This window comes from Fistularia commersonii, chromosome 32 (genome assembly GCF_037954325.1).
Source record: "Fistularia commersonii isolate RoL2024-O1a breed Wild chromosome 32, RoL_Fcom_v1.0, whole genome shotgun sequence".
Classification (NCBI taxonomy): domain Eukaryota; kingdom Metazoa; phylum Chordata; class Actinopteri; order Syngnathiformes; family Fistulariidae; genus Fistularia; species Fistularia commersonii.
The window spans coordinates 11060001-11073485 of NC_141315.1; the positions used below are offsets into that span (position 1 = coordinate 11060001).

At 52.1% G+C, this 13485-nt stretch overlaps 1 protein-coding gene across 2 annotated transcripts in view; it reads left to right on the forward strand.

The window, feature by feature from the left end:
- aatkb (apoptosis-associated tyrosine kinase b) overlaps positions 1-13338 on the forward strand; it is a 24447-nt gene extending 11109 nt beyond the window's left edge. For both annotated transcript variants that reach the window (XM_086139363.1, XM_086139364.1), the window contains 11 exons: positions 2639-2718; positions 3865-3983; positions 4069-4156; positions 4302-4426; positions 6627-6711; positions 6849-6970; positions 7184-7333; positions 7625-11030; positions 11146-11269; positions 11344-11553; positions 11637-13338. In XM_086139363.1, the coding sequence (XP_085995489.1) occupies positions 2639-2718; positions 3865-3983; positions 4069-4156; positions 4302-4426; positions 6627-6711; positions 6849-6970; positions 7184-7333; positions 7625-11030; positions 11146-11269; positions 11344-11553; positions 11637-11665 (4538 nt within the window). In that variant the 3' untranslated portion in view covers positions 11666-13338. The remainder of the gene's footprint in view (positions 1-2638; positions 2719-3864; positions 3984-4068; positions 4157-4301; positions 4427-6626; positions 6712-6848; positions 6971-7183; positions 7334-7624; positions 11031-11145; positions 11270-11343; positions 11554-11636) is intronic.
- Positions 13339-13485: the final 147 nt, after the last annotated feature.

Genomic DNA, 13485 nt, shown 5'->3' on the forward strand with positions numbered 1-13485 from the left:
CAGAGAGCAGATGAGATGATGTCAGCGGGGAACCAGAAAGTCCCGGGAGCGAGGAGCCCCGGGCCGAGGAGGGCCGAGGAGGAGGGCGTCTCCACGCCTGATCAGAAGCACATGTTCTCCCCGCTGATGTCACGGCGCCGGGACTCGGACGCGAGCGCATTCCTTCGCACGTTCCTTCGGTCCTCCGGCGCCGCCTCGCCCTCCGACCGCACCGAGGAACCAGGAGGACGCGGCTTCGCCAAATCAATAAGAATCAGATGGAATTCAATAAGAATCTGGTCAGAAATCCATAATTATCTGATGGAAAGGAATGATAATCTGACAGAAATCGATCATGTGATAGAAATCAATGAGAACCTGTCAGTTATAAATAATAATCTGACAGAAATCAATAATATTCAAACAGAATTCAAGTATAATCTGATAGAAATAGGAATGTGACAGAAATCGATCCTAATCCAAAAGAATTCAATCATAATCTGAGTCGGAAATCATCATCAGCCAGAAGTGATGAATAATCTGACAGAAATCAATGAAAATCTGTCAGATATAAATAATAATCTGACAGAAATCAATAACATTCAAACAGAATTCAAGTATAGTCTGATAGAAATAGGAATGTGACAGAAATCAATCCTAATCCAAATCAATCATAATCTGAGACGGAAATCATCATCGGCCAGAAGTGATGAATAATCTGACAGAAATCAATGAAAATCTGCCTGAAAAATAATAATAATCTGACACAAATTGAAAATAATTGACAGAAAAAAAATATCATTTGACAGAAATCAATGAAAATCTGACTGAAAAATAATAATAATCTGACACAAATTGAAAAAAATGATAACAAAAGTAATTATTTGACAGAAAACAATGAAAATCGGACATAGAAATAATAATCTCACAGAAATAAGGAATTCATGACAGAAATCAATAATAATCTGATAGAAAAGAGCAATTTTTTTAAAGAAAACATCTAAAATCTGACAGAAATAAACCATAATCTGACAGGAATCTGTGAGAATGTGACGGATAAATAATAATCCGACACAATCCGGTGATAATCCAAAGAAAACCAGCTGAAACCAGTGTTGCTGCTCGTCAGACAGGAAACAGGAAGGTGTGTGAGTGCGAGGTGTGTGTGTGCGGCAGAAGGACTCGCCCCGATGCAGCTGCCGCCCCCCCCCCCCCACACACACACACACACTCATGATCCAAACATCTGCTGTCCGTCCTCCACCCAGACCTCCTCCCACTTGGACTCGTCTCAGCGCAATGACTCTCTGACCCCCCCCTCCATCCCAGAGTCGTCGCCATGGCGACCCCCCGCCCCCGCCCCCGCAGTAGATCTTCACGGGTGTGGAACCGGTTCCTCGGGTTCTTACTGGAGAAGACCAGGGTCCAACAGGGGGCTGTGGAGGTCCGACCCGCTGACCTTCTCCGGCCCACGTGTCCGGGTCAAGCCCCGCCCCTTTCTCCCAGTGACAGCTGTGATAGGCTGTGATAGGCTCCGCCCCCTCCGGCAGGACAACATTGATTCTTGCTAGATGACTCGCGTGTGTGTGTGTGAGCCTGTGAGAGCGTGTGTGTGCATGCGTGCATGTGTGGGTTTGTGCACGAGTGTGTGGTGTTTGTGTGTTTAAGTGCAGCATATGTATGTGCGCATACCTGTGTGTGTGTGTGTGTGTGTGTGTGCACGCGCACATGCATGTGTGTGTATACGTGAGCGCGTGTGTATGTGTGTGTACGTGCACTGTGTGTGCTGTGTGTGTGTGAGTGGGCGTGCGTGTGTTTTTGCGCATGTTTGTGTTTATGTGTGGGCTATGTGTGTGTGAGTGGGCGTGCGTGTGTTTTTGCGCATGTTTGTGTTTATGTGTGGGCTATGTGTGTGTGTACACACGCAGATGCACGTGTGTGTGTGTACGTGTGCATATGTGTGTGCACTTGTATATGTATGAGTGGGCATGTGTGTCTGTGCACATGTGTGGTGTTTGTATGTGTGTGTAAGTGTCCGCATATGTCTGTGTGTGTGTGTGTGTGTGTGTGTGTGTGTGTGTTCCTGGATGTAGAACTGTATCATCTTGCTGGCTTAGGGGTCAAAGGTCATTAGAGCCGGCCAATCGGTTCACTGTGTTCATCTATGCTATCATGCATGATACAAAATGATGCCTTAAGCCCCGCCCCCCGCTGTGACATCACGGCGTTGGATAAAGGCCCAGTGTGTGGGCCGGCCGGTCCCGCCTGGCGCCGCCGTGGACAATGGCGTCCATTCTGCCCCGGGGCGGGGCGGGGGGGGCAGAAGCATCCAATATGGCGGCCGCGGGGGGGACGACACAAGGACGGGTTTGTCCCGGTCGACGCCATGGAGACGAGTCCGGACCGGGTCCTGCCCAGGACCGGGTGGATCCGGCTTGGTTTCAGGGGCACCGGGACTAGAACCTGATTCAGGTAGAGACCAGAAGGAGCCCGAGGAGAGCGTGGGGGGGAGAAGGTGCAAAAACAAGGCGGGTCAGAAGCAGGAAGGATCCATTTGAAATTCTCTTGAAAACTACAAATGAATGAGCTGGAAAACTACAAACATGGAGGACATTTTCCTCAGTCCCATCCTGACGCTCAGCCACGTCTCCTCCTGCAGTCCAACTCCTGAAGACCACCGACCTGAGCAGACACAGCCTGCTGTACCTCAAGGAGATCGGCAACGGATGGTTCGGGAAGGTACGAATAACAATACTCCAATATATATACTCGATTACACCTGGAATTACACAGTAATCCAATGATAAATACTCGATTACACCTGGAATTACACAGTAATCCAATATATATACTCTATTACACAACTAATTACACAGTTATCCAATATATATACTCTATTACACCTGGAATTACACTAATCCAATGATAAGTACTCTATTAACCCTGTAGCTACACAAGTAATCCAATGATGGATACTCTAATACACCTCTAATGATGCAGTAATCCAATGATAAATACTCTATTACACCTGAAATGACACAGTAATCCAATATATACACTCTATTACACAACTAATTACACAGTAATCCAACATATATACTCTAATACACAACTAATTACACAGTAATCAAATATATATATACTCTATTACACCTGGAATTACACTAATCCAATGATAAGTACTCTATTACCCCTGTAGTTACACAAGTAATCCAATGATAGATACTCTAATACAAAAGTAATTACACAATAATCCAATATATATACACTCTATTACAACTGTAATTACACAGTAATCCAATGATAAATACTCTACTACCCCTGTAGTTACATAAATATGTCATACATGTGTAATGATATGCCATACATGTGTTACGTGTATAATAACATGTTAACCTATGTTACACATATAATAACATGGCATACCAATGTCACAGACTGTTGGTGTTCAATAACATGTTAGAGCGGTGTAATAGTGTTACACATGTGTAATAAGACGTTGCTGCGGTGTAATACATGTGTAATAACATGTTGCTGCGGTGTAATACATGTGTAATAACATGTTAAAGAGGTGTAATACATGTGTAATAACATGTTAAAGAGGTGTAATACATGTGTAATAACATGTTACAGTGCTGTAATACATGTGTAATAACATGTTACAGTGCTGTAATACATGTGTAATAACATGTTACAGTGCTGTAATACATGTGTAATAACATGTTAAAGAAGTGAACTACATGTGTAATAACATGTAGCAGCGGTGTAATACACGTGTAATAACATATTAAAGATGTGTAATACATGTGTAATAACATGTTAAAGAGGTGTAATAACAAGGTAAAGATGTGTAATAAATGTGTAATAACAGGCAGTGTGTGGCAGGTGCTGCTGGGCGAGGTGAGCGAGGGTTCGAGGAGCAGCCAGGTGGTGGTGAAGGAGCTGAAGTCCAGCGCCGGCGTCCAGGAGCAGATGCTCTTCCTGGAGGAGGTCAAGGCCTTCAGGTAGGCCGGCGTAAAGCGCCCGAAGAAGCGTCCCGGGACGCGTGACGAGACGGCGCGCGGTAACGGCGGCGTCTCGGTCCCGCAGGAACCTGCAGCACCCGGCGCTGCTGCGCTGCGAGGCCGCCTGCACCGAGGCCACGCCCTTCCTGCTGGTCATGGAGTTCTGCCCGCTGGTGAGACGCCGCCATCTTGGAGAGCAAAGGGAGATTCAGCCTCTCTTTCGCACACGGGACGCTTAACGTCCACGGGTGGAGACGTGGAGTAACGTGTGTGTGTGTGTGTGTGTGTGTGTGTGTGTGTGTGTGTGTGTGTGTGTAGGGCGATGTGAAGAGTTTCCTGCGCAGCGCCGAGACCAGGAGCCTGGAACCACTGATCCTGCAGAGGATGGCCTGTCACATTGCTGCAGGACTCATGCACCTACACACACACAACTACACACACAGGTACACACACACACACAACTATACATACACACACACACACACAAACACACACACACACACACACACACACACACACAACTATGCATACACACACACGCAACTACATACACAGCTACAAACACACACACACACACACACACACACACAGCTACACACACACAACTACACACACACACACACATACACAGGTACACACGCACAACTATACATAGACACACATACACACACACACATACACACACACACACAGCTACACACACACAATTATACACAAACACACACACAACTACACACACACACACACACACATACACATAAACACAACTATACATACACACACACACACACACACACAAGCAACTACAGACACAGCTACACACAAACACACACCAACACACCCACTCAGGTACACACACACACCATTATACACACAGGTTCACACACACAATTATACACACACACACACACGCAACTACACACAGCTACACACACATACGCCAACATACACCAACTATACACAAACACACACACACACACACACACACACACACACAGACAAAGGCAAACAACAAAACAACAAAGACATTCAAAGGAAAGTGGAAGTTATTTTAGATTTGCAGTGATTTTCTGTCTGTCTGTAGGTGTGTGTGTGTGTGTGTGTGTGTGTGTGTGTCTGTGTGTGTGTGTGTGTCTGTGTGTGTGTCTCCAGTCCATTGCAACCTCCTGCTGCCAGCGTTCTTCCTGGAACAACATCCTGGTGCTGCCAGAGTTTCCTCTCAGACTCCAGCATCAGTGATTTTGTTGCAGGCGGTTCGTTGTTCCTCTGGTGGAGAACTTAGAAGAACCTACAAGGAGAACTTAGAAGGAGAACTTAGAAGAACCTAGAAGGAGAACTTAGAAGGAGAACTTAGAAGAACCTAGAAGGAGAACTCAGAAGGAGAACTTAGGAGAACCTAGAAGGAGAACTTAGAAGGAGAACTTAGAAGAACCTACAAGGAGAACTCAGAAGGAGAACTTAGGAGAACCTACGAGGAGAACTTAGAAGGAGAACTTAGAAGGAGCACTCAGAAGGAGAACTTTGAAGGAGAACTTAGAAGGAGAACTTAGAAGAACCTACAAGGAACACTTAGAAGGAGAACTTTGAAGGAGAACTTAGAAGAACCTACAAGGAGAATCTAGAAGGAAACTTAGGAGAACCTACAAGGAGAACTTAGAAGGAACACTTAGAAGGAGAACTTAGAAGGAAACTTAGAAGAACCTACAAGGAGAACCTACAAGGAGAACCTACAAGGAGAACTTAGAAGGAAACTTAGAAGAACCTAGAAGGAGAACCTAGAAGGAGAACCTAGAAGGAGAACTTAGAAGGAGAACTTAAGAGAACCTACAAGGAGAACTTAGAAGGAAACTTAGAAGAACCTAGAAGGAGAACTTAGAGGGAAACTTAGAAGAACCTAGAAGGAGAACTTAGAGGGAAACTTAGAAGAACCTACAAGGAGAACCTAGAAGGAGAACTTAGAAGGACCTACAAGGAGAACTCAGAAGGAGAACTTTGAAGGAGAACTTAGAAGAACCTACAAGGAGAATCTAGAAGGAAACTTAGGAGAACCTACAAGGAGAACTTAGAAGGAACACTTAGAAGGAGAACTTAGAAGGAAACTTAGAAGAACCTACAAGGAGAACCTACAAGGAGAACTTAGAAGGAAACTTAGAAGAACCTAGAAGGAGAACCTAGAAGGAGAACCTAGAAGGAGAACTTAGAAGGAGAACTTAAGAGAACCTACAAGGAGAACTTAGAAGGAAACTTAGAAGAACCTAGAAGGAGAACTTAGAGGGAAACTTAGAAGAACCTAGAAGGAGAACTTAGAGGGAAACTTAGAAGAACCTACAAGGAGAACCTAGAAGGAGAACTTAGAAGGACCTACAAGGAGAACTCAGAAGGAGAACTTAGGAGAACCTAGAAGGAGAACTTAGAAGGAGAACTTAGAAGAACCTACAAGGAGAACTCAGAAGGAGAACTTAGGAGAAGCTAGAAGGAGAAGGTAGAAGGAGTATGTAGAGGTTCTCTCCATGTGGTTCTCCTGTCAGTTGCAGATGTTTGAGTCAGGTGGTTTTAAGGTCTCCAGGGTCTTAAAGGTCCTTTAAGAGATCGTCCAATCAGAGAGCAGCAGGAGACTCTCATCTTCATCATGTTCCTCCTCAGTGACCTGGCTCTGAGGAACTGTCTGCTGACAGCTGACGTCTGCGTGAAGATCGGAGACTATGGACTGGCTCACACCAAGTACAAGGTACACACACACACACACACACACACACACACACACACACACACACACACACACACACACACAGCAGTGTCCTTAGCGTCCTGCCGCTGGAGGTCCAGTGGACGGCGTTGAGTGATGCTCCTGTGTCGCCCCTGCAGGAGGACTACTACGTCACGGCGGAGCAGATGTTCGTGCCCCTGCGCTGGATGGCGCCGGAGCTGGTGGACGAGGTCCACGGGAACCTTCTTGTGGCGGAGCAGACGCAGCAGAGCAACATCTGGTAGGTGCCGCTGGTGACCCAACATCTAGCCGGTCTGTGGACGAAGCCGGTCTGGGGACGTCTTATTTTCATCTCGATTCAACAGAGATTTGTTCCCTTCTTCTTTTGTTGACTCCTCCGTTGGGTCTGCTTAGTTTCCCGGTCATACATGTCAGGACTCGTCAGCCGCCGGACGATGGGATGATGAATATTTTGCGACTCCTTGTGTTGCAGGTCTCTGGGCGTCACCATCTGGGAGCTGTTCGAGTTGGGGAACCAACCCTACCGGCACTACTCGGACAGGCAGGTCCTGACCTTCGCCCTGAAGGAGCAGCAGCTGCGCCTCCCTAAACCCCTGCTCAAAGTGCCGCTAGCTGAGCGCTGGTGAGTCTTCTGGTCCAGTCTTAGTTCCTCGCCCCAAATACGTGGTCCCTTTAATTGTACTTCCGCGTTCTGCAACCACAGAATGTTAATTTCCCAGGATTGGAACATTCTAGAGCCAACATTGCTCATCTGCAGGGTAGAGCAGCAGCGCCCCCTTTGTGATCGTGGCTGAAATAAGAAAAGCAGAAACAGGAAGACGGTTCCTCCTGGCCATTGATGTTTTATCTGAAGCTAATCAGACTTTCAACACCCAGCTTGAAGTTTATCTTTCCTTCTTCTGGTCCTCCTCAGGTATGAGGTGATGCAGTTCTGTTGGCTCCAGCCCAACCAGAGACCCACTTCAGAGGAGGTCCACTTGCTGCTAAGCTACCTGTGCGCTAAGGGGGCGAGTGAGGCCGAGGAGGACTTCGAGAGGCGCTGGAACTCCATGCGTCCCAACTCCGGACACAACGGTCACCGCTGCTCCTCGATGATGAGAGATCACCCTTCGTCCACCTCCTCCTCTTTCCCTCTCTTGGAGCACTTCTCTGCCGGCGACGGGTACCAGTCCGAGTCCGGCGACGACATCCTGACGGTCACCGAGACCAGCCACGGCCTGAACTTCGAGTACAAATGGGACCAGGCCAGAGCAGAGCAGTCTTACGGAGCGTCCGACTCCTCAGCGACCCACCAAGAGGCGTTCTACCCGCCGGGAGGCATCGTGGGCGGATGCCCCTTGGAGAGCGTCAATCATGGAGTCTCACCCTCCTACTACCAATCCAAACATCTCCACGCCCCAGGCGTGCTCCCGGTCCTCAGCGCTCACAGCCCCTCGCTGGGCAGCGAATACTACATCCGCATCGAAGAACCGGTGGACTGTCACATCGACCCCGAGTTCAACATGTGCTCCTACAGCCCCGAGTACCAGGGCAGCAACGGGAGCTTCCTCACCGGAAGCGCCGACTCGCGCGAGTGCATGGCATGCCCCTCCCAGAAGAACATGGGCCCTTACTGGTCCGCGGACATCCAGAAGTCCGACGTGTACGATTCCAACGACTCCAGTCCTGCCATCTCCCTGACCATGGAGCCCCTCCTGGGGCAGGTGTCCGACAGCAGCCCCCTGAGACCCTGGGAGTCCAGCCACTACGTGTCCTACAAAGACCGGGACGGGGGCTACTACTACGAGCACTCGCCCCCTGTCGGGATCGATCCTTACCTGATGGGAGGCGAGCTCACCAGTGAGCTCCATCAAGAAAGCTGGGGGTCCAGGAGCCTTCGTCAGGCACTGGGCGAGCTGGAGAACCCGCTGGGCATCTCCCCGTCCATCGGCAGCCCGCCCCAGCAGGCCTTCGGGGAGTCTTACCTGGACTCCTCGAGCCAAAGTTCCATCATCGGAAAAAATGTGACAGGGGGCTACTACGACATGATGGGCTCACTGAGGAAGACCATGCCAAACCACACCAGGCACAGCAACCACTCTGTCAGCGTCAACATCGAGACGGAGGGGGCGCTGTTCATCGGGCACCGGGACAGCGATTCCGAAGAGGAAGAGGAGGACATATTTATCGAGAGGCACACCTGCAACACCTGGCCCTCCAAACACCGCCACGGTGGCGTGGGTCACCACAGGCGAGCCAGCCACAGCTGCCGGCAGGACGCCTACGCAGACTTCCACTACACCATGCCGAGTACCGACATAGAGGACTCTTGGCCGGACAATCACAGCCTGACCTTCCACACTCTGCCCAAACACGTCAGCTACCTGGAGCCGCACCTCGCCAAAGATACCGGCGGCTGCCTCGGTTTGAGCAAACGCCACACTGCGGTGCCTTCGGACAACGCCTACGTCTACCTGTGCCGTGAGGGCGACACCCAGGTGCCCGCGGTAGGGGAGTGCTGCCACTCGCACTTTGTCGACCCGCTCACCGGCCTCCTTGTCAGAAACAACAGCTACACCTACAGCTACAGCCACGGCGGTTACATCCGAGATATCGACATACCGAGCAACGAGGAGATGATCAACCTGTCTCCGGCTCCGGGGGGTCCCACTGTGGCCAAACCCACCTCCGTGAAGCCGGAAGACACCGGGGAGCAATATGTTGACCCGGCAACCGACGAGATCCTGTTCAAAGACAAGAAGGAGGAGCCCGTCAGGGAGAAGCTCGTCGCGCCCGCGGATCCAAAGTTAGAGGAGGTCACCTCGACAACGACCAAAACTCCGCAGCCCCTAACTGACGACCTGGTGGCCACCGCCGACCCCCAGGCGGAGCTGAGTCAGGCCGGGGACAGTGGCCTGGACCGGGGAGGGTCCAGCGTCAGCCTCACAGACATCCTGGATTGCAGCGACGAGGAAGAGGAGGACGACGTGACGGACGACATCACCGACGTCACTTCGGGTATCTTCGAGTCCAGCGAGCTGAACGCCTCTCCTGCCTTCAAGTCGCTCCAGAAGCAGGTGGGAACCCCAGATTCCATGGATTCCATGGATCTGCCGTCCGCCGCCGGCTCTTGCGAAGGCTTCAGTCCGGCCTCCCACCCTTCCTGCTCACCCAAAGCCATGGACAGCGGCTACGACACGGAAAACAACGAAAGCCCAGAGTTTGTCCACAAAGAGCCCCATGAACCCCGAGACCCAGCTCAGACGAAAGCTACCCTGGATGCCGACCCAGAGGGGGAGGAGCACGGAGTCCAGGCGCCCGCGGAGGGAGTGCGGTGTTCCTACGAAGAGACGCCTCTGGAGGCCTTACAGTCCGGCGACCACGGGCTTCAACCGTTAAGCGACGACACCCCGTATAGGGACTCCGCCTACTTTTCAGACTACGAGAATGAAAAGCAGCCAAGGGATGAGGACGAGAAGGTGCCGGAGAGTTTGGAGGAGGAGCAGCGGGTGGCCGAGAAGACGGTGGCCGGGAAAAGGAAGAACGAAGACGCCGAACAGAAGGACGCCGTTTCCAGCGAGGACTTGAGGCTCGAGGCGAACAGAGAATCGGAGGTATCGCCCGCACCCGAGGCCGAGGTGTTCCGGACGGAGCGCCGTGACCGGGACGAAGCTCCGGCGGACTCCTCCACGGCCGAGGGGGGACTGGACGAGTGGCCTTCCCGGGAGAACTCATCCCTGGGCGACTGGGCAGCAGAGGTGGTGGGCGCCATGGAGGAGGCGCTCGACGCCCTGAACGGGGGGAGCAACTCCGGTACCACGGAGGGGGAAGTAGCCTCCGCAAGAGGATCAGCTCCTGCGCCAGAAGCAACGGGAGAGCCGGTGAGCAAGAAGAATCTCAACAAGCCGTCCGGGAAATCGGGCGAGGCTCCGCACAGCCTCCCCAAAGACGAGGTGGCCTTGCAGCTCACGGCCACGACCAGAAGGTTTTCTACCTCCGCCTGTCCTCCGCCGCCCTCCGGCTCGCCACTTCCACCAGAAGAACCCCAAATGGACGGTGAGGAAGCGGACGAAGAGGACGGCGACACGGACAGCGACGAGTCGGACGAGGAGCTGCGGGGCCACGGCGTCCAGGACCGCGGCGGCGGCGGCGGGGACGACAGCGAGGACGAGTTCCACCCGGTGCCCGTGGTCATCAGCGACGACAGCGAGGCCCACAAACTCCGCAGCCTCCTGAAGATGCCGACGCTCCTCACGGCGCAGAGCCTGGAGGAGGACCTGGAGCGCAAGAAGAGGACGGTGTCGTTTTTCGATGACGTCACCGTCTACTTGTTTGACCAGGTAAGCGGCGCAGCAACGCACAAAAGGCCAAATACTTGATGTGTCCGGCGTTAATCGTAGACGACGAGGTACCTTGTAGGACTCGTCTTAGATCTTCTCTGCGCTCCTCCGCCAGGAGAGCCCGACCAAAGAGCTGGCGGAGCAAGGCTTCCCCTCGGGCGCAGGGGGTCCATGGAGTAACGCCCAGGAGAGGCCGTCGCCCTCCGACGACTCGTCGGACGGGAACGTCTCGGAGGAAAGTGAGTACCGCCGCTCCCTGAGTGAAGAGAAAGGAATTCCCCAGAAAACCTAAGCCCCCTCTACGCCGCCTCAGGTACGGGATACGAGTGGGAGGACGACTTCCCGCTCCTCCCGTTACCCACTTCCCCCGCCACGTCGGAGTCGCCGCCCCGCCTCCGCCCGCTCGCCGAGGCGCCCGACCCCAAGCCCGGCCTTCAGTTTTCCCGCTTCACCGTCTCGCCGTCCGGCGTGTCTCGTTTCTCCATCACTCACATCTCGGACTCGGACATGGACTCGGCGGGAGGTCCGTGACCCGCCTCCGCAGGAGAATACCACGTCCTCAGCGCCGACCCGAACCCTGAACCGCCTTGTTTCTTTTCTCCGCAGGAAGCAGCGAGGACGGGGACAAGGAGTGACCTCGCCTCCGACCGGGATCACTAGCATGACTTCTTGATACCTTCTTCTTTTCTTGTCGTCGTTTTTAAGAGATGAACTGAAGCCCGTCAGGTTTGAGACTCACAGGAAGGTGCCTCTAAGAGCCGGCGGACACTTGACCTCCGCCGGTCAGAAAGGGTTTGTATTTAGATTCATATGTAGATACGGATGGAAAGACTTTACAGAAGCAGGAGGATGTGGACTATTTCTTTCGCGGAAAGAAAGCATACTTTGGTCCGGGTGAAGACAGCACTTCTCTCAGAACCCACCACCCCTTCAAGTATCACCAGTAATACCTTCACTTCAGGAGCCGGAAGGTCGGAAAAGGACGATTAAGCACGGAAACGGCGAACGAACGGGAACTCCGGCTCCGAGTTTCTTTGTGTTTGGACTCTTGAGGACGTTCTGGATCGGCGAGAAGTCGGAGATCAGGATCGGATGGAAGGAAGGGTTGGCGACGGAGGCGACCGGAAGCGCAGAGCTTTCCTTCTTGTTTGCGACTCCGAGCGGCAAACGGCCACCATCCCTGATCTGGATCCAGAGAATCCGCGTTCCGGGTCGACCCGGTTCTTCGAGCGTCCAACGGGTTGAAGCTCGCACGTGACCGCCGGTGATTTAGGGGTCGAGTCGTTCAGCGAGGGTTTGGTCGCCCGGCGACGCAGGTCACGTGACGCCGGCGGCGGCCAATCGGAGATCTGCTCCAACTTCAGGAAAGCCTCAGTTTGACACCGACAACCTGTAGATCCAAATTCTTGATCTGTGCTTTTCACATCCACCAACTCAAACACCGATCTATCTGTGAACAACCGACGTGGCCCAATAACAACCTGATTGATTGATTGATTGAATGATTGATTGATTGATTGATCGATCACCGGTTCGGGTTCCAGTTTAATCACACGATCCGTCCGGTGTTTGGGAACGAAGCGAAGCCCCTCCCTCTTTATCGCCAGTGTTCGTCTGTAGAAACAGCACCTTTTCAGAGACTTTTTCTAACCAGATCGGTTTATTTAGTAAAAAAAAAGAAATATCGATGAATAAAAAAAAGGAATCAATCGGCGTCCGATTTTATAGACCTTCGATCGGAAACGTTTAGAAGCCATTTTAGTGTTGGGACCCATTTGTCCGACGTAGGGACACTGTAGGTGTGACATCAGGCCGACGGAGGGCAATGGAAGTCCTACGTCGGGCCGATGGTGGTCCAACTTTGGGTAGAAGGCGAGAACATCGACGAGTCACCCACATCTTGGAAGGAGGCGGAACGGGATCTGGGCGGCTTGAGGTCTTGAGGTTTGTTGTCCACGTTTGTCTCGATGCTTTAACGTGGTGCGTTTCAGCGTCGAAGCATCCGGAAGTCACGTCCGTCCTGTTTTTGTACCCGGACAAGACTCTTTCTGTCCTTCACCTTCCCGTGCAGAACATCAGCCGCCGGGTCCCGTGGAGTTCCGACCTTTGGGTTCTCGCGTCGGCTGCTGCCAAAGAGGTGTTGCGTTTGTTTCAGGGAGGTTCCGGCATCTCGTCCGCCCGACGGGGACGCCGGGGCGGGAAGGACGCCGCCGTTCTTTTCGCCCCGGTGACCAAGCGTTTGTCTCCAGCCGATCATGACGTTCTGTACCTTCTGCCCAACTTCAATAAAGTCTGTTTTTCACATCCACTTTGACGTGTGGGATCCGGTTCGTCCTTCAAAAGGTGCTGAGATGGAAGCGACCCGAGAAGCCGCGAGGCGACAGATCGACCTCCTCCGGACGGGAAGGTCTTCAGGAGAACCTTGGGAGTTACGAGGGGTTCCAAGGGGTTCCAA